This window comes from Lineus longissimus, chromosome 10, assembly GCF_910592395.1.
Source record: "Lineus longissimus chromosome 10, tnLinLong1.2, whole genome shotgun sequence".
Lineage (NCBI taxonomy): Eukaryota > Metazoa > Nemertea > Pilidiophora > Heteronemertea > Lineidae > Lineus > Lineus longissimus.
The window spans coordinates 3,197,527-3,218,371 of record NC_088317.1 but is presented as its reverse complement, the minus strand read 5'-3'; the positions used below and the strand labels follow the sequence as shown (position 1 = coordinate 3,218,371).

The 20,845-nt window shown below is 40.5% G+C and overlaps 1 protein-coding gene across 1 annotated transcript; it reads right to left on the bottom strand.

The window, feature by feature from the left end:
- Nucleotides 1–4,434: 4,434 nt before the first annotated feature.
- LOC135495037 (nuclear receptor subfamily 2 group F member 6-like) lies at nucleotides 4,435–20,418 on the bottom strand. The gene is made up of 7 exons (XM_064783436.1): nucleotides 20,243–20,418; nucleotides 10,482–10,622; nucleotides 9,412–9,507; nucleotides 6,210–6,533; nucleotides 5,776–6,023; nucleotides 5,065–5,176; nucleotides 4,435–4,670 (listed from the first exon to the last, which is right to left on the bottom strand). Exons 1-7 carry the CDS (start codon nucleotides 20,244–20,246, stop codon nucleotides 4,435–4,437), a joined length of 1,161 nt encoding a protein of 386 aa, XP_064639506.1. The 5' UTR covers nucleotides 20,247–20,418.
- Between the last annotated feature and the right edge of the window lie 427 nt (nucleotides 20,419–20,845).

The window sequence follows — 20,845 nt, the reverse complement described above, 5'->3', positions numbered from 1 at the left end:
ATAATACACACATCAGGCTACAACAATTCTTTTGACATAAATTAACCGCTTATTTTAAAACGCGCGAAGCACTGGAAACAAAGATATATGACTATAATATAATTAAAGAATAAATCTTGTGTTTGCTCAATGTCCTAAAAGATGCTAAATGGTCGCTGTGTGGCGCCCTTTGGCCCCAGCCAATTAGATATCATTATTCAATCACGTGATCATCGTGCACTCATTTTTGTCGCAATGTATGTACGGAATGAAAGTGGCTTATTTTGTTGGAATTGTCAACATTACGTCCAACTTGTTGTCTTTGGTACCACATGACGTCATTATGTGTATCGTCTGCTCACACCTGATGCTCCCTAGAAGTTTTTGGCCTTTCTCATGTTCCAGATTCTTATAGCCTATATCAGTTCTAGAAATAATCACCAGAAAGTCGCGGCCCTGAATTGTCTGTTACATAAGTTGTTCGATCAGACGGCTAGTGCTCTCTCGGCCTTTGGAAGTGAGAAAGTTAGGAGCTTTAAAAACGCTACGACCAGTAAAAACCTACCGTAGCCAAAATACTACAACGTAAAACCGAGTATAATATAGACTAAAGTCAGTTTCGTAGGCATATATACCACGGCACATGTATTTGCATAGGGTATTCACGATATGTCTTTGAGGAGAGTCTGCTTGTAATGTCAGAGTGTCAGTCCATATTTCCCGTATTTATTATCACTATTAAGTCAGGTATATCCTGGTCCATTGATCCAATGTAAAATAAAAAATGCGTTTGCTTTATATTCCCCTCCGAGGACTTTTTATCAGCGTTGTTTTGTAAAAAAAATCCCCGATTATATTCATATCAACTCATCGAGTCATTTGTCACATGGTGGCGATTGTACATTTTAATTCTACATTTTGCTTCAACAGTTTTCAGAATATTCTTTTACATTCGACGTTTTTTAATCAAAAATAATAATCGTTTGTCGCTAATCGCTCTGAGGTATGGCTCCATTTGAGGAGATGACCTCATCTCAACACTACAACGTACAGATACAGCATTGGTTGTGTTGAAGTCGAAAATCACAGGAATACCACATACATCTGCATGAGGGGTGTAGTTTTTCGATCCGCATCATATCCGCTGTCACCAAATATAAATCTGAGAAGAATGTTTAACCACTGATTGTTCCGAAAGACTATAGCACTTGGTTCAAACATTGAATATAGGGGACTTTCTGTTATCAAATTAGCCGCTCGTCTACATGTAGTTCACTAACCATTGAACTTATCTGTCTACGCAACGACAATGTTGAAATTTGTATTCTGTACGTATTTATATACGCAATAATAACAAATTTCAAATTTCAAATTTCAAATTTTTATAAGGAATGGCGTAGGCCTTAAACTTCATTCTTTTCTAAACTACTTGCTGACACGTATGAATTAATTTCTTGATAATTTGCATTCACTGTACTTGCAATTACATGACAAAGGAAAGGGGGTAGTAAGTTGAATAAACTAAAAATGCAACAGGAAGAAAATCAAAAATGCTTCTTTTTCAATTGAATGCGGACAGGGTAGCTTTGATACGATGATAACGTACTGGAAAGCACAGCTAAAAGTTAACAGACAAAAACGCATTGTGAGGTCTTACTTACTGGCAAAACGGCCTGAATCTCATTCGATTTTGGTGTCTGGGTACACTTACAATATATCGATGCCATCATACGAAGAAAAGTTCTTACTGAGTTCGGGGTCGCGTGCAGTGAGCTATATGGAAGTGCATTCGATTTAGCCATCCTCGTATATCAAGGTGTTTCAAAACACCCCCTCTCCTCTCAGTTATTTCATATTCGTTAGCGAGTATAAGCGACAAATGCATGAATATCAGGATGCGGTCTATGATTGGCATAATTAAGATGATATAAATTAGAAAGAATTATGTGGACAGAAATGACCTTCTTAGAAAAATATTCATGCTGAACTAGCCGTTTGAATATAATTGACATGATATTTAAAGACCCATTTTTTTTCTCTAGACTTCAGCAAACAGCCAAGAGATTTGTGCGGTTTATTTTCGAGGATTTCCCGCGAAATTTCGTAATTCGTCAAAAAATAGCGAACATTTTATTTTTTCAAACATTTTTTCGCCTTGCAAAAATCAAGAGGTACGAAACTTGGCGGTTTATAAATTATTTTTTGAGATCAAAATCATAACTATCGATATTACATGCATTCGCGATTAATTATAAATCGGTGGCGAAACCTTGCGGACGTTCTCGTAGTTTAAGTATGTAGCTTGATTTAAGGCCCACACCACTTCAAATTATCAGTCGGATGACCTTCTCATTATAGCGTTTATTAAATAAATGGCTCACCATTACTGAGGCGAAGTGCATCAAATCTATATAATTAATGCCTTATATTTGCACTGTATTTACATTGTATAAGTATATCAACGTACGTGAAATGAAGAATACACTTTTCTAATGTATTATTAGTTGCATTCAATTTATTCACTAGCTTTGCGTCATCACTTAACAAAACTTCACAATTTAAAAATGTCCCTTTCGCGAATCCCGTCATAATTCATTTCCCAACACAACCAGTCAGGCAAAATCTCTCAATCGACCGATCGCACAGCCCGATCAAGTAATTGCCCACGCATCGTTGACATTGCCTGACGGATGACGGCCCGAATACTGATTATAAACTTGATCCAAATGTCGGAATTTATCAGGTAGAACGGATAGACATATTAAAATTGGGTATAGTCGGTTGGTGGCAATGGCTATGGCGACCTCAGGGACTTAAAAAATACAAGTCATTCAATTGTTCCTGATACAACTAGATAAACTCAAAAACAGTGGAAAGAATGAAATAATTCTGACTAGTAATAAACTGTAGTTTATGAATCTTAAAAAGAAACTTGGTGCACGACAGAGACCAGCTTTTAGGAAAAACGCAGCGCCCAGTGAGCAAATCATTCGATGTTATTTAGCGCCGGTCGAAGGCCTATGTGAAACAGACGCACCAAAAAACGGATAAATAGCATGGATATTGACCAATAGATTGAGTCCGTTAGCCAAGACTCCACGATTCTTAAAAAAGACCAGTTAACCTTTTGAACTCGGGGTTGTTTTGTGTAAGAATGTGGGAATACGTTTTCCTAAAACGCGTATAAACTCTCTTTTTACACGTATACGATCAGTGGCAAAGACTCATCTATTTTCCCCATCACTGTCTTTCGAAACGAATTAAACATTTTGAGGGGTAACGTACTGGGCCTGGTATTTATGATAAATGACCCAATTGGGCAACATGCGGTTATCGATGCAGTCCATGCTTGTGCATGAAGTGTTCATCTAAAAAACCAACTGACCTTAAAATGTAAAAGTAGAGTTTATCTGGTATGGCAAATGTCGTACGACACCAGAATCGTCTGCACTAATACGCTGATATGCATATGGTGACGTAAATAATGCACACAACGTGACATTACCAAGGCAGCACGAGCAGTAGAAAATAAAGTTATAGGATTGTAAAGGCGTACTGTATGAGAATTACGTAACTGGTGGTTACATAAGCAATATGGCGATACATACATTCTTAGTGGATGCCAACACTTACATCATCAAATCAGTCAAAAGACATACCTTGAATTCTTTAGTCAGCTTGTCCTCACACGGCAAGTTTCACAACCCTCATGAAGGGCAACAAAAGACGAAGTGCGTAGTAAAAGTACTTTCGACAATATGCCCGATTAGCCGAGTGTGCATCGTGTTGTTGAGGTGTACAATTAATTTGTCACTAAGTCCAGCGCGAATTCAGTCATGTGATACTCATATGTCAACTTTTCATACTTGTACCACCATGAGGAACCAAGGAACTCATCAAAAACTGTTGTCGATAAAATTCCTTCACATCGTACATCGTTTTTCGCATAGCTCTTCGTAAGGAATGCGAAACTTGGCTATTTTTAGCACTGGATAACGAACGATAATGACGTACATGGCTAATAAATATGAAATAAACGTAAAAATCAATTATGAGGGTTCGTGATTATAGAGTAAATGCATAACGACTTAAAATACAATGTAGCAACCGGACCGTTAAAAATATCATTGCACGATCGGGCTATCTGAACATTTTTCAAATACTCACACCCTATAAGCCATAATTAGAAGTGCATGTAATGTTCACCATAGGGTGTCTGGACATATTGTAGAATTAGATAATATCCCCCAATATCTCGAAAATACTCCTTCCTTAAGGTTGCCCACATTTCAAAATTGGCTTCCTTTTTTCTCTCTAGTGGTTCTTGGACGACATTGGTAACAGCAATATTAGACAGTAAATATTTGGTAAAATGTGATAAAAAATCATTTTTCAATTTAGACGCCGCATCGGGTTCCTGTCCTCCGTGAAAAACCTCCCCCAGTGTTGCGTCGACTACTGTATCCCGTGAATAATCTGGTCCATGGTTGCCTGGCCTATCGTTTTCTTGAAAAAGACATCTTGGACGAGCTTGGCGGGTATATTCTTGAGACAAGGCAGTGTGAGGAGCATCTTGCCGAACCTGGCTGGGTTGTGGGGGTGAACTTGACTGACGTAATGAGCCAAGGCCAGCTGGGCTTGGTCTTGCAGGATCTGTACTTTAGAGAATTCAGACAAAGACTTCTTGGTTTCTGAAAAGGAATGAGCATCTCATTCAGTTCCCGACAGGTTTTCACTCCATTACCTCCTCAGGGTGTTTTATAGAAACGAAATCTCCCTAAAGGTTTTTGAGCCTTTGAAAAACTTCTACGGGATGCGTATTTGTAATGACTGAACACCCTCAAAGCTTTTCCAAAAGCTCAAAACCCTTACAGTGTAGGAGAAATTTGTGTTGAGCTAAGAAGAATCACCAAGCAACCCTCGCCTTCTTTCAGCAACAACGCCACCGAAAGAACTGTAAGAAAACGCTGTCAAAGGTGCATGCGGGGAAAGACTTCAAAAATCATCGAGCGGCACTGCTTTCCTTGTAGAAGACAAGGCACTTCTTTGGTTTATGACATAAACTTGGATGATTTGGCTACAAACCCTGTTTTAGTAGGACAATGGTCTCTAGGAAGGCGAGCTCGGTGAAGTCAGCATTGAGAGTCTGGCAGGCTACGATCACACTATGAAGTTTGTGGATGTTTTCTCGCTCGTCCTAAAGAAAAGAAACAAGCACATGAGGTATTACAATGTAATTTGTATCACCAATTACTGCGGGCAGCATCGAGGATTGGCCAAACAAAAGTCCAGAATCTTTCTTCACCGAAACAGTCTTTACAAACCAGTCACAACACGGTATTTCCCTTAGACTCTGACGTCTAGTATATTTGACTTGAATTGCATGAATAAGGGCTAGCAAATGCTTTTACTTCAATTTTGTACAGAAAGGCCAAGTGTAAATGTACATAGAGTTTTAGATAAAAGCATTTACTACTCTTTATACATATCACCCATGTGTCGAGGGCGAATGTAAAAAGGAAACCCCAACTTGATAGAGTATTTGCTTGCCTTTAGCTGAGGCTTCTTTAGCACTTTTTGAGCGATTATTGACAAGTGCTTTGACCACCCGACCTAGATTCTTCTGAGGAGCTAATTGCATTACCTAACCTCGAACTGTCACATGGGAAAGAGGAAAGGGATTCGTGCTAACGAGCTCTCGACCAAGAATCCATTATTCAGTAGATTTGTCTTTCACCTAAACACATAGATAATGCCGAAGTTCATCCGATTTTTGTCAGAACTGTTGTTGTTTACCTTAAGTTCGTCATTACTGCTCCACCTGAGAATAAGAATACCAATATCAATGGGCCAGTAAGCAGAGTTCAAGAGGAAGAGTTCATTCCATGTCTCCTCCAGCAAGGTCAGTTTGTCTCTCGAGCTGAGGTGCAGGAAAAACTGGTTCGACCTGGCCTTCTTGATTGCGGTAAACAAAATCTGAGCCGTCACTTCTTGGATGATATACGATGCATCGATAAACGAGGTCTCTGGTGATATATTTGGACCTGAAGGAAAACAGCAGAAAAAATGGAGGGTCCAGTTTCTTGCAAAAACCAAAAGATAAATTTGTAAACGCTCAGTCTAAGTTAGCCTTTGAATCAGAGAGAAGCTTGTGCAATTCATCACTGGAACTTTCTGGGTTTTACAATACTGAGGATTTTGCCAACGGGATGAGACAAAAACTAACTCACGGGTAGAAAGATCTAAAACTGGGTAGTCTTTTTTTGGCATAACTTTGGTGAAAGCGCTACTGTCGTTGCTCGAGTCAAAGGTCGGTGTCCGGCTCCCGACTGGAGTAAACGCGCTAGGGAGGAGGTCCAGGGTAGGAAACGTAGCAGCTATCGACGGTCGGACGAGGGAGCTGGCGGACAAGGGGCTGAGCGAGTCTCTGCGCTGCATGGGGCAGTACGGGATGCTGAGGGACACCCGGCTGCCATTTGGTGACGACTTGGCCGAGCCAGAGGGCGAGATCTTTGAGCCTTTGTTTTTCCGCGGGCCTCGTTCTTCTTGAACGGCTGAAAATGGTAGGAGATATGTCAGCATATATTACAACACCACTGCTATCTGAAAAGGCATTTTGCAGGGTTAAATAGTATAACTGATTGATTCACCACACAAACGCACCAAAAAGAATAGCATGTCTGACCCACAGGTCAACAAAATATCGTAATTTCTCAGAATTCAAGTAGGCATTCAGTGACCCATTCTCCACACATTTCGGGGATACGTATGTTCGCAAGTGCCTATCACTTCCGCTCCATCATATCCAACAACAGAAGGCCTTATATAAGGAAGAACTCGGCGAAAAGGCCGCTCGATAGAAAATCCGGTCTTGTTTATTCACCATGTCAATGAAGTACACCTTTTGTGTAGTCGTAAAGTTTCAAACCTGCGGGAAGGTTGTTCTCATTCATCCATAAGCCCACCCATTTTTCACCTGAGATCATCGCTGACAAGACATAAAAATATAGATGCTGAAAGCGTCTTGTTTCTCAAAATAGTGACACTGTCAAGGAAATTAATACTTCTTGATACCAATTGTGCCCATCAAATGTTTCTCTGCTTCTGTGGAAAAAAGGTTTGTATTGACAAACTGCGAAGTTCGCTTCCAGCCTCGGGGGAATACACGGGATCAAAAGTTCCGCGATCGAACAGTTAAGAAACTTCTCGTCATTAGAGCACCAGAGGCAAGAGAATACCGAGAGGACAGGACTGATTATAATCTTCTTCATTAAAAAACGGATTGGGACAACCTAAAGGTTTGAGGTTTGCGACAGGTGGAGTGGTTTAGCATAACCTGCGTGGTATACCCCAGGGCCGACATGGTGGAAGGAAGTTTGTGGCTGCAGTGTAATGGCGTGAAAAATGCGGCGTGTTCTGTGATTCGCGCCAGGTGGGCTTCCCTGAGGAAGCGAAGCTTGCCTTTCCCAGAATGATCTTAACTCTTTGAAGGGCAAATGGTTGGCTCAGACAAAGTCAGTTCTAAATGATCGCCTTCGTCTTTTGCTCGGTCGTCACATATATATCATCAGATGGCATACTAAGAATTTTCGCCTTATGAAGAAATCTGTCAACACACTAGTATTTATTTTTTGTTTGCAAGTCAGTTGGTCTCATTACCTGCATCAGATATTGCGCAATAGGCATTTTGTTCGATTATGATTTTCCAACTCACACTCATATGCACGCTAAAACACACCTCACACATGCAAGTAATCATACCCTGAAAATAGAGAAAAGGAAAAATGGGAAACCGGTCAAGAAAATCGTCTTTTCCCTTAAGTGTTTAGAAAAGGTAGAACGTTTGAATAGAGAATAAAAGGAAAATAAAATAGATATTTTACATACAGCCAAGAGGAAGATACTGCATAATGTAGAGCTGAGATGCAAAATGTTCACCATATCCCTTTCCACGGCAAAAATCAACAAAAATGGTTTTCCAACATGATGTACAGTGTATTGTGTTCAAACATTATGCATGGACCCAGTCAGCGATTTCCACCTGACCTGCTTTATTCTTTGCCCAAAAGCCGCACCGCAGTTTACCTTCATCGGTGCGGTGCATCCGATACAGTGAACATAGTGATGTGCATGCGCTACACTCAGATAAAGGTATTACATAGACATACTTCCAGTTCCATGCGAGGAAAATATAAAGATATAAAATTTCTGTGGGTCAAAAAAGATGTATTCATACACACGAGAAAGTTAACCTTAGCAGAAACCTGAACACGAATATCCGCAATTAAGTCACTTGCCTCAAATATGTCAAGGATGTACGTTCATGGCCGGCATGCCAACATCAAGCAACAAATGCGTGCACACCAGAAACATTGACTGTCATCACACACAAGCAGGGTCCGGTTGTTAGAAATGTTTATAGCTCGTGTATTCTTATGATTTGACACGTTGTTCCATGTACATCGATGTACATAGAACTACACGTCAACATGATGTTACGAGTTAACATGCTTTCTAGTAACAACCGGTCACTGAGGGTCATCACCACACTTAGCACACCAGGCCTGGCGATCCCAATCACTAATTCCTCTGTCCTCTTTATGTCTACATCAACTGGTTACTAGGAAACTTCTGCATTAAGCCTCTGACAGAGAGCATCAACCTCGGTATCAAAAGCTCGAGAAACGTCCTTTTCAAAACCGAGCCATGTATGGCCATGGGGATATCTTCCAAAATTTTAAACTTTTAGTTTTAGAATTCAACAACCTGCAGAGGAAAGGTGGCGATTTAAATTGCCTGAACTACAAAAATACAAGAAAGCAACTTCATCACGCTCGGGCACCACACATACAGTATACTCTCTGAGGTGACTTCGAAGGGGATGGTCTGTTGGCAACAATCTTGCATTCGGTCCAAAACATGCAAGATATCAGAAAACCATTGAGAATCACCATTTACACGTCCAGACATTGGAATAGCGACACCATTTCCTACTGCACGCAGAAAACAAAATGTTCAACTTGAGTTGCTGAAGTTCAATATAAGATCCTTCAACTTCTCAGTCACCAGTCGCGTATCATCCACCCACTTTCACAGCAGCATCAACAACATTGTCAATCATGTCAGAGTCTTTCAAATCAAAGACTAGGCAGAAGCCAGGTAATATATATCCGATTAAGTAGCACAAAGTCGGCAAATGGGGTCTCTTCTGTCTCATAGTTCATCGAAACTACGTTGTATTCATGTACATTGTATTAGTATGAGGAATTTAAAAATCACAGTATCAAATGCAACGCAAAGCCCCTATACAACTGTGCATTTTAGTCACCTGGAGACTACCAATTTGACCACCTAGCTACTTTCCTTTGCCCCCCTTTAAACAAAGCATGCTTTATGACCCGCTTCCGTTGCTGTTGTGAATAAATATCTTACCATTTTTATTCATATTCACACCAAAACATTTGTGAAGTCTGCAATAGGGACACCAGTTCCTTCTTGCCTTGTCTATCACACAGTTGCCTTTCCCAGCTGAAGAGAGAAGATACGGCGTGGCTTAGAAAACTGATACGGGAACAAATCTTTCGATTGTTGTAACCATGATGGCCCAGTTGGTGATCACCAAGCCATTCCCCATTTTCATGATGGCTTTAATTAATCCTCCATCGAAGAAGGTGTATTGGGTTCTTTTGCAAGAAATACTGCTGTTGCTAGTTTGCCAAGAGTGACAATCTGTGTTTTGGCAAAAAGGTTTGATTCACTAAAGTAGCACGAACTTTCCGTACTCATTTACCATTATCGAGTCGTCTACCTATTTCACTGCAACCGCAGGAGTGTGGACATGACAAATCGGCAAACCTGCCTTGTTCACTCGGAAGCACCCAATAGAGGCTTATCAGAATCACCAATAGCGGCTACTTAATGTCGTATACCGCCAGACTGAGGCAAGCCGGAACGGAACGACATATTCATTCTCCTCAAGGCAAGGCAGCAGGGCCACTTCTTCATCAGGAAATGGCGTTAGGCTGTGAGACGACTTAGGGAAGGCGGGATGGGGTGCGAAGGCATGTGTTCAGGTAATATGAGATACGTTATACGGGATGTCCTCGTGAATACCGGTAGCCTATCCTTTCTGTACTATAAAAGTAGGACTATACATTTCGGAGGTCCATAAAAGGGTACCAGTAGGACTAAGTAGGCCCTGGTCCCACCTTTATTGTGACGTGTCATGCACAATCTGCACTGCGCCGCTTCCCATACCGCCATAGAACATTGACAAACAAAACATTCGAAATACCCGCTGGTATGGCTTACAGATCTTTAGCCAATGACTGTGACGACCTGTGCATACAATAACATTTAAATAACACTGTTCATGGAGTATAAAACGCCAATTATGATACATGCAATATATGGCACCCCAAGAGGCCTTTTCAAAATGGCACCCGATACCAGTATTCATGAGGACGATCTGTATATGCTGTTTCAACTTGAAATAGTCCTACCTATGCACGTATAGACCATCTTCTTCCGGATGCTCCTCTTGAAGAAGCAACTACACCCATCACAGCAATAGACCCCGTAGTGTTTCCCGTAACTTTTGTCGCCGCACACCTTACAGGCTACTGGCACCGGTAACGTCCGACCTGAAGAATATAATATGTTTATAGAATTACAAACACATCAAGCAGCATCTTCAAACTAAACTAAAGACATTACGCGGAATCAAAAATGATCTTTCATCTCGGGTATGTCAAAATTCACAAGAAAAAATGGATTACCACCTCTGGTACAATAAGCAGTCCTTACCCTTAAATGATTTTAAATTCTACCAAACCTTCAGGGGGATGAATTTTCTCACAAAGCATTTACTTTGGAACCCAAATGCTTTCAAGAATCATCGGCAAAGTAAATGAATATAGGGAACATCATGTTCTACTGATAAAAGTTGTATCAATATTTCACTCACAAGGCTAGATTAGAAAAGCAGATTTATTATATTGTGCTGTATATCTTCTGGCTTATATGAAAAATTTTGGAACATCAAATGATCGATTTCCACCTCGGGATAAAAGCAACGCGTAGAAGTCTCGCATATTCTTCAAGAGCATTTCGATTACCGATTGGTAAATAATGGAGCAAATACTGCAAACTGTTATACAGTTTATTGAAAGTTTGACGCAGCGAAAGAACATATATTTTCCTAATTATTTGTTTATATTTTTATACTGGAGTTTTGGAATCATGCTCGTGGCGTTTTATCGTTGTTTGCAGGCCCGCACCCCGAAGGGCACAGACTACAAGCTTAATATACCTCTTGTATCGGTTAGCCTTAAAATCGTTTCCGTAATAAAAAAAATTATTGATGTTAACCGCTCGACGTGTATTTCTTAAGTAGTTGCAATTAAAAGAAGATATGCTTTCAAAAATAATCTCCGAATCGATCGGTAAAGGTTTGTCGTCCAGAGAAAGCGACGTCATTTATTTCTGTTAACCTAACATGATTTTGAGAAGTGCACTGCAGTCTAAATTTTGATTATTTATTTAATGCCAGACTTCGTAAGGAGACGTATAAAGTAAACTTTCTTAGTAAACACACTCGGGCGGTGACTAGAAATAGAGCAGACCATACCCTATCACAAGCCCGTCGCCGACGAAATCGCCATGTAAGTGAATATTGGACGTGGGAGTATACGTCTTCAGGAACAGCTAAGAACGTTGATCTTCCCTCCAAAACAAGCAGCACCTGTCGACTTCTGGCTATTTGAAACACAGCGACATCTCCGAGTTATGTCGCTGAAGCCAGCCATGCTCTGTGAGGCAAAAATCATCATCTCTTTCAAGTGTTCCTATTCATCCCTTAGCATGCCCTTAACACATTTAAAACTTTTAACAAACTGTTTACTGGTTGTTGGATCTCGACAGACTGCACTCTTAGAAATATTGAAAGGGTTTTGAGCTTCTGAAAATCCCTCAATGGCTTATCTCCCAATACAAATATGCACTCCGCAGTGGGTTTTTTTGGGTAAAATGAAAACACTAAAATAATTTTCGAGATGTGAAAAATCTCATGGGGTTTTTTCTCTATGAGGTGCACAATTGTCTTGGCCGAAGAACCATCAAAAAGTTTTCGAAAGCTCAAAAACCTTTATGTCTAAGACTGTGCGAGGTAAGAACAGTAAGTTTTACAGAGCCAGAATGCGTGAGTTGACAGCAGCAGGTTTTCTTTAACTTTAACAAGTCATTAAACGGTGAACTAAAGAATCACCCCAAGTCAACCAGGCGGAATACCAGTGTAGGCCGACTGATGTTTTAAGTCCTTTTAAGGTGCAGGTGCATGCACTTCAAGTCATTCAACTCCCCTGGATTTGGGGGCTGACAGGGGAAATATCTTTAAGTTCTCCGAGGTTCTTCTGAACTCATTAGAATTAGAGAGGCACCTGCAGGAGTAATCGACGAATGCAGTCATGGTGATGATTAAGAATCGGTTGCAATCAGAATTTGACTGTGTAGTTCTTATTTTCTGTCGTTTTCTAACACAATGAGTTATTAGAATTGGATTATCGTCCAATCGCAAGGCGTTATACCGAAACTTCTTCTTCACTGCGTTTAGAATTTTTGAGAAGTGATAATACTTCTGGTCAATTCTGCTCTCGGAAAAGAGGGTGCCATTTCCAACGTTCATCGCAAAGTGAAAGTACATGTAGGGTACGCTAGAAAACCGAGCACGTCAGCAATATTAGAGACGTTTACAAATGGTAAGGCTTGGAGAATGGAGCGAATGCAGATCTTAAATGGTAAATAAGCTATGCCTACTTATTCGGTTTATGTTCCTGCATCAAACGCGATCTGGACTCTTGACCAATAAAGAACCAGAGTCAGCCGACTCTCTCCGCCCTATACGTCAATGCTTCACGGTCACCAAGCAACGAGGAAGCCATATCGCGTAACCAAGTGCCGCTTGGCAATCAACGTCAGTTCATGGTAGAAGTGACCGCATCTAATCGCCTATTTCTCATGTTCCAACACCTGTCCAGGTGACAGCGTCTCAATCACGATTCTCCATCTCGAGTAATTGCCATTTTATAGAATTCTGTTGACAAACCTCCCCTCAATTATCTTTGGAGACAGGTGGATGTAAAATCAGGATTCGCATTATGGACGGGCTTACGGAACGCCGAGGGTGGGATGAGCTAGGTCACGTGAGTCAGCGGTTCTAATCGTCGGAACAAATAAAAGATTATACTCCAATTGAATTATAAACGAAGGGCAGGATCGAGTTTAGTTTGGTGTCATTTCACAGCCTGGAGGGATGCTTGCAGGCTGTATCATTCAAAATTGCTGGTGACCTCGGATGTCATCGTGACAAAAAGGATGCTCACCAACCATCGATAGATTAGATGGAAAAAAGAAGCCCCATTCGAAGTTGTATTACAAATTGTTTTAACAATTAAAAATGTAATGACATCCGTTGATTTTCGACCCAGGCAAACCTTTCACTGTCACAAATTAATTTCCCCCTTTCTATCTTCCATGCTCTTCAAAACGCCACTTTGGTGCTAAACGATATACATGTACTCTAGTGCTCTATCGATCGAACCATTGTCAAAACACACTTCTGCTCTTTCAGAAAAAAATCACTCGCACCCATTTTTCATCGAGAACGCGCAGCAGAGACACACTAGGCCTTTGTGTGTGCTTTATGAAATGTTACATTAATTGGAGAGTGCTTTAGTCGCATTTGTATTAAAATAGCTGCCTCCGGCAACATGATGTATGTATTTATAGTCGATTCTGTCATTTGTAAAGGAGAGCACGCCAACAGTATGTCTTTATCCTGGGGGCATTTCAGGCAAAACTCCGAAATCAAGCTCATGTTTTCATCCAAATAATAAGAGAGGCAAAAACTTACAAGAATTAGGAAAAACTAGATGGGTGCACAAGTATAAAGATGGCCGACATCGTGGTACTTCCTTCGCTAAGCAAGCGGTTATTTCCATATGATCCTTTGAAAAGGTTTTCAGTGATTTTCCGATTCCTGTTCACGATTATCGAATTATTGGTGATATTGCATTTCTTACATATAGGCCTTACCTTCAGGCATACGTACTGAATAATGGATAGCATTGTTCTGAATAATAAGTCAACATGCTATTGACAAATCACGCGAGGCCAGCAAGGTATGCTTGGTACCAGCAGCAGTGTATGGCAACTGCTAGTACGAGAAATCACCACTAGTGTCGCATGTACAACATTTCGGGTTAAATACCAACATTTGTTTCCCTCTAAAAAGGTGAAATATGACTTTGAAAGAATATCGCAAGAGGAAAAGAAAACTAAGAATGTCAGTAATCTCCCATCACGAATGGATAGTTACGTCCGTTGCATGCCTTACTGAAAGTAACCCACGACTAAAATCCCGTGCAGGGACAATGAACAACCAATCCCAAATATCGTGCTACTCCGGGTTTTTCCATCGGGCCAATAGCTATGGCGTGGCGATGGATTTTACCGTATTTTAGTAATTTTTCATCAACTTGATTTAGCAATGCAGCCCTGGCCCAGATTTTGGCCTCCCACACCTTTGCCGTTTAGACACAGAGGATCTCGCCCAAGGCGACAAACATGGACGCCAGGTTGCCTCTGTCAGATACCAGAGAGACACTATCACGCACCTGATGCGCCCACTGTTAAATCTTTTCTTAACATTTATCAAATGAGAGAGTGCATTAACTGGATCAATGGGCGACAATAACACTTCAGCTGTTGAAATGGCCCGCGACAATGGGCGAAATCGTCTGCAACAATGGAGAGGCAGGCGACGCTAAGAGGTTTGTCAACAGTGGCACGTGTCCTAACCACATCTCGCGAGATAGCAAGTGCAGCCCCGCGGAAAGCAACATCGCGCGTGTAATTTGACGCTTGGACGAGACCCTCAGCTTCAAAATTATATCTCATATGTTTGAAATTTGCTTCAAAAAGCTTTACAGAATACATGCACATGTCTGCACATGTATATATTTTCAAGAGTTTAGTCTCCCGTAATCACTAAATAAAGCGAAAAAGGATTTGCTTTTTAGTCACTTGACAAAATTAGGTCACTGGCAGCAATTCGATTTATATCAAGACACCGACTGCCTTACAATGTTGACAAACTTTTGATTAGGACAGTACAAAAGTTACCGTACATTAGCCGAAATCTTGAAAGCTATTCTTTTATAAAGAAGACAAACTATTTCGATATGTTAAAGTTCAGGTAATGCGCAACATCAACATATTTTTGTTTATAAAATCACTTGCTCTGACGATATGGTATTGGTATGTACGTTTCAAAAACGCATAGGATAATATACCCATTCATTTTTTCGGGAATTTCCGATTGAAACCCGCCTCGAGCACAATACTGTCTGACAAAATCGGAGATCGAACGTTAAGTTACGGTATATTTACATTTATACCCGGGATACTACATTTAAGCAAATTATACAAAGGAATTACATCTGCAAAAATGTTATTCGTAAAGTTTTCAGACATTTGTTTGTTGTGTCAGACAATGCAGTTAACGACAAAAGATATACTTTAGAGTTGGCGACAGAAGAAACAAAAACTGCTTTAATTAATAAATGTTAAGCTTGATGTAAGACATCAGAATGGTTGTGATTGGAAAGGACATATCAATTCTATTTCCCACATTGCCTAATGGGGGTCATGTTTCTATCTATTTACATGTATAGGGTGAAAACTGAATAATAAATGCTTATGAGGCTTCAAAGGCATATTTGGCGGCCATTTTGAATTGATGCAAATAAAGTACTTTCCCCGACCCGAAAATCAGAGAATTTTGGATGATCACACGAATAAAATGGTCCCATACCCTTTTATTGGTTCTAGGTTTAACCTTATATTGACTGGACTGGACTGAGCATAAGCAGTACATGTACATGTATATATTGAATCGATTGGCCAACCAGATGCCCTTAATTCTGTTTCACCGGTACAGTCTTCCAAATTGAACCAATCACGTGATGTAGATCTCCTCTTAATGAATGCGGTGAACTTGTTAAAAAAACAGTATACATGTCCCCAAGCCTCTGCATAAACTTTTAGAGGTCACGTCAGGAAACTGGGCATCAACTGGTCGCTCACATTGGATCACCCCTGTCGTGGTTCGATATAAAGATTTTGATATTGACTTTACAAGTTCAAACATAATTTCTTTAATTCCACACAAACTTCAAAACTTTTCGTTGTATTAGCCATACGTCATAAGGGGTGATCTTGATTCAAAAGCCTGCATTAAAATAGCTTTTGTGCACGATTCTTTTTAATCTATTTTATTCAAGTATGCAGATCCGAATTAGTTTTTTACTCTCTCACGCCCACGTGTTGACATTTGACGTCATTGTGTGCACGGAATTCTGGGAAGAGGGGACGCCTTGAGGGACTGCAAGGGAACCTTGAGAAGCCAATATTTTATCAGAATAGTGAACAAAAGGATGTATGATATCTAAAAATTCGTGTTTTTCCTTCAATCCAATTCGTTTCAAAATTGGGGTATTTCATCTAACACAAACGGTTTTTAAGTTTTTCACAAGATCAGAAAGCTTTCGGGGTTTATTTTCCTGGAAAACCTCGAGAGGGGGGAGGGGTGCATATTTGTGTTGGCTGAAACCCCCGTTTTTTTAAACGGAGCTGCAAGAGCATTTCCAAAGCCTCCAGCAGGCGCTCCTGGCATCCCTGGTCAACTCATTGAGTTAGCTTACGTTTCTAGTATGGAAAAACGTCTGTGGTTTGGTGCCGACCTAGATATCGTCGAATTTCGTTTGAAGTTTTTAGAAATGACAGGATTTCGAACACAGTAATCGAAAATTAGTAAAACACTTTTTTTAAATTGATTTATCAACGGGATATAAATGAATCGATAATTCTTCGTCTATTTTATTGCACATTGATTTTTGTACATCATCCTCCGCGGAAATTAAGTCATCGACCTCCACACTGAACCCTGTTGGGGCCTATACTTGTATTGATATTCAAGTTGTAGGTCTTTCGCAAAAGATACCAGACAAAACAATTGGGCAAACATACTCATCACCTTTCCTGGATGAATGCTCGGTTACACTGAGACAACGACAGTGCAACGGTGAACGGTTTACAGCCGAGTGCAGAACTATCATGCCCATGCATTCAGTAAACATGTACATGTACGTGGCTTTCGGGTGTTTTTAGCCGCCTCTACGTTGGTATATCATCATGAGTCTTTTAACATAACGAGTACGCTTACATGTACATGCAGAACCTGATACATAATTAACACGTTCCGAACTTCAATACAATTTCCAATTGGTGCAGAAATACCAATAAATTAGAATCGATGGAACATTCACGATCATGAAACCTTCAAGACCGGAACACCTACGCGCCCAGTATCAGAACGCAGGCACGTTCATCAAAACTGTAGCCCAACTGACACCACTCACATGAAATTTTTCTTGCGCGGTGTCCGTTGGGCTGGGGTTTTGAGGTTCGCGTGCCCGTATAGTAGGATGGCTTGAGGCGAGAAAAAGGGCCAGGCCTAAAACACTTTTTATCATGCATACTTATGATACATGTCACTCAAATGAAGACGAGATGCATAAATGCCAGTAAACACCCTGAGTCCGCTCGATTTAAGTGTTTAATGAAACTGACCTGACTCCGTGTTGATACAGTCATGACAGTCTGCAATCCAAGGGACCCGGGTTCGATCCCAAGCTGGGTCGTACGTGACAGAGTCGAAGGCATAAAGCCTGGTCATAGCTGAGTTTCTCGTCCGGTATCCTAGCAAAAGGCCTCCCCATAAAGGTGATGAGCAAGGGGCTTATTGTTGTGATACGCGATTAAGAATTAATCGAACGCGCAGATGAGGTAACTCATTCCCTTTGATGGGTCCGTCACATTTAACACAAAATGGGACAGAGAATGGCGGACGTTAATTCCACAGTTAATAAACCTGAGCATTTTATTGGAGTTTTAATATAATTGGTCTTCAACAACGACGCCTTTGTCGGTTGGAAAGCACCTGTTTGTAAGCCGCGGACTACGAGACCCAGCTTCCTGAGATGAACATGACAAGACCGCCGGCGGCTGGGATCAAAAAGCGAGCGATTCTAATAAGTGAGAGGATGTTTTTGTCTCTCTAAACCTAGCAATCTCCAATTGAGACTGTCAGTTCTAAATGTGATTAATTTAATACCCCTTGCTTAATATCTGGTGCGTCAATGGTTGGAGTCGAAATGAATAAAATTCCACGTTTTACATAATACCACAGCAGAAAGGAATGATACAAAAAAATGGAGCGATTTCGTTCTTTACAGTATGCGATGATATTATATTTTCATATTGTGGTCAGATTCGTTTCTCAGCCAGCGCTGGTGAATTATTGTGTGATTAGTCCATTGGCAATAACAGATCCGGAGAAACGAAATTCAGCCACGCCATCTGATTGGACGACAGAAAGAGTAATTTGAAGTTTAACAGTAGCATGTCATATCCAAGATAAAACGTGGATTTTACAAAACCAACTGCCAGGAGAGCATATTTTAAAAAGATTTGATCTGTAGCCTAGTCTTGTCATTTTGTGGCATCTTTTTTTGTATCCACCATATTTCGCATTAGACATGTCACCACTAAGTCAAGTCAGGTTGTAGCTTCATCGATTTCAAAAGGAACTTGACGCAGGAGGTGTCTCACTCTTTGTATAATCAGCTTATGAATCTTGCTAGGAGTGCTTGTACTTCCTTTTCGTGTTTCAGTCATTATTTGCCCACCCGGCGCTGAGTCTTATACGGTTGTCAACGGTCTCGCTTTGGCTAAGAAGCGAGGACAATGGCAATTTCGAAATGATGAAAAGGAGCGAAGGAAAACATATGTTTATCATCAGCAACCATTAATGGTGTATATTGTGTCTTGAATATCTAACTGACCCGTACTCTTATATCTCAGTCACCGATGCATATTTCGATCCAATATCTGCATCGAAGATGAAACATTCATTCATCAACTATGCATGCAAATCATGTCTTCATGTATGATGATTTGGAAGAGCTTCGATCCGCTACGCTTACCACTTGTAGTGGGGCGGGCGGGCCAGCGCCGGTCTATACTATGAAGTGCACACATTATTTGAGTTGACTGGACTGCCGATCAGCCTTACATGCGCTCATGCCAGTGTAAAATTTGTGGCTGTTCCCCATGCCATATTCAGCGTTTGGGGAAAATGGGGGAAAACACAGAAAAACGTGTTGATCTAGATTGAATCTTACAGTGTTCCCAAACAATGAGGGAAACACTCAGAAAAGGAAACACCAAAAAACGTCATTTTAATTATTTATACATTTATGCCTTTTAATTTTTTTTATGTTGTGGAGTATGACACAGGCATCTAAAAGATACTGAACGTTATACAGAAAGCTGCGTAATGATACAGATGACACAAACGTGTGAAAAGTGGAAAAGTGCATGACTGTACAAAACATGCAATGGCTGCCTCATCGTTTCCCAATATATTTACTTGGTATCTGAACAGGCTACTCAATATTCATTAGGCACAAAGCTACATGTCTTTTCCTGTTCAGGTTTAAAGCCTCTTTCCGCACCAAATTAAAAATTTGAAGTTGAAGTTGAATATCCTATTTTTTCTTGGTTTGATTGAGAATCATGTGAGCTCCTGACATTAGTCAGTTTCTAAATCAGTAAAAGTCGGCGGTTGCAGTTTACTTGTCTTCTCAGTTCTGTTACTGTAGCAATAGTATAATAATGTATTCGTTAGTTGTCGAGAATATTTACAGAAAATAAGTTACTGAATCCTCAACACAATTGATATTCCTCCCGCGATAGAACAGAACGAGGCTTTCTAGAAGGTCATAAGCTTAGCAGGGCATCATTAACTAAAATGGCGGTGGTTATTCTTTATTTACAGAATTTTCATGGCCTTTTTTGACTTCTTCAAAACATGCGTTGAAAGTCAAATTACTGCCTTGGCGAGTTTGGATGTTTCCTTGGTTTTTTGTCTTTTCGACTCTTTTGAGTACATTGTACCTTATGGTTTAATGAAAGTACAAATATATTTTTCATTATTTTCTGTTTACACCAAATTGTGCCAAGAACATTTTGGCAAACATGATGTACTGCCTTTCGCGACTTGAACGCTCGTCGCGTCTGATAACGGGTTTGCACACACAACTTCAAACAAGGATGATATAAAATAAGCGGAATGAGGACTTACCCATTTTTATTTTTTCTTTGAGTTTGCAGAAATATATGTAAAATCACCACCAATCATTGAGGTATATCTTATTGTCTTTCCCCGGAAGATGCGGCCGCGTGAGATGATCTCGGGGCGTGGGCCTTTCCCGCGGCTTGACAAGGACACTGAGGCGAATCCCTCCTTTTCCCCGTCTCTTAAAATCACAAGAAGCCACTCTCGATCTCCAGGAGTTACTGACTTCTGACGTCACTGAAGGTCAAAGGTCGACGCATCATCTCCAAAACTTTATTATCTAAAGTCATGAAATTTATTCGCAACTGTAACATTTTCACGAGATTTAATTTCAGTTTGAGTTCATTCCTTGAAATGGTTACACTCCGAGTGCCACCCCGGCGCGTCACTTTAGTATCCACAGATGAAAGATGACACAAATATCATTGTCATCTAGATCAGATCTGCATAACTGATCTAATTGATTCACATCAGCCAATCAGCGCTCGTCTTTTTGACGCGTGCTTAACGGGGATCATGTTTAAACAGATGAGGTTTGAGAAGTGTTTCGATTCGGCGGATGTTGTGTGCGTTGTTTCGAGGGGTCTTGCGCAGACAAAAGCTTTTCTA

Bases quoted from the DNA above. Each gene is read 5' to 3' on its own strand.
- LOC135495037 (XM_064783436.1), bottom strand. The intron at 9,508-10,481 runs GTAGGACTATTT...TTCTCTCTTCAG, and splicing joins GATGGTCTATACGTGCATAG to CTGGGAAAGGCAACTGTGTG. The intron at 5,177-5,775 runs GTAAACAACAAC...TCTTTTCTTTAG, and splicing joins GCAGTAATGACGAACTTAAG to GACGAGCGAGAAAACATCCA.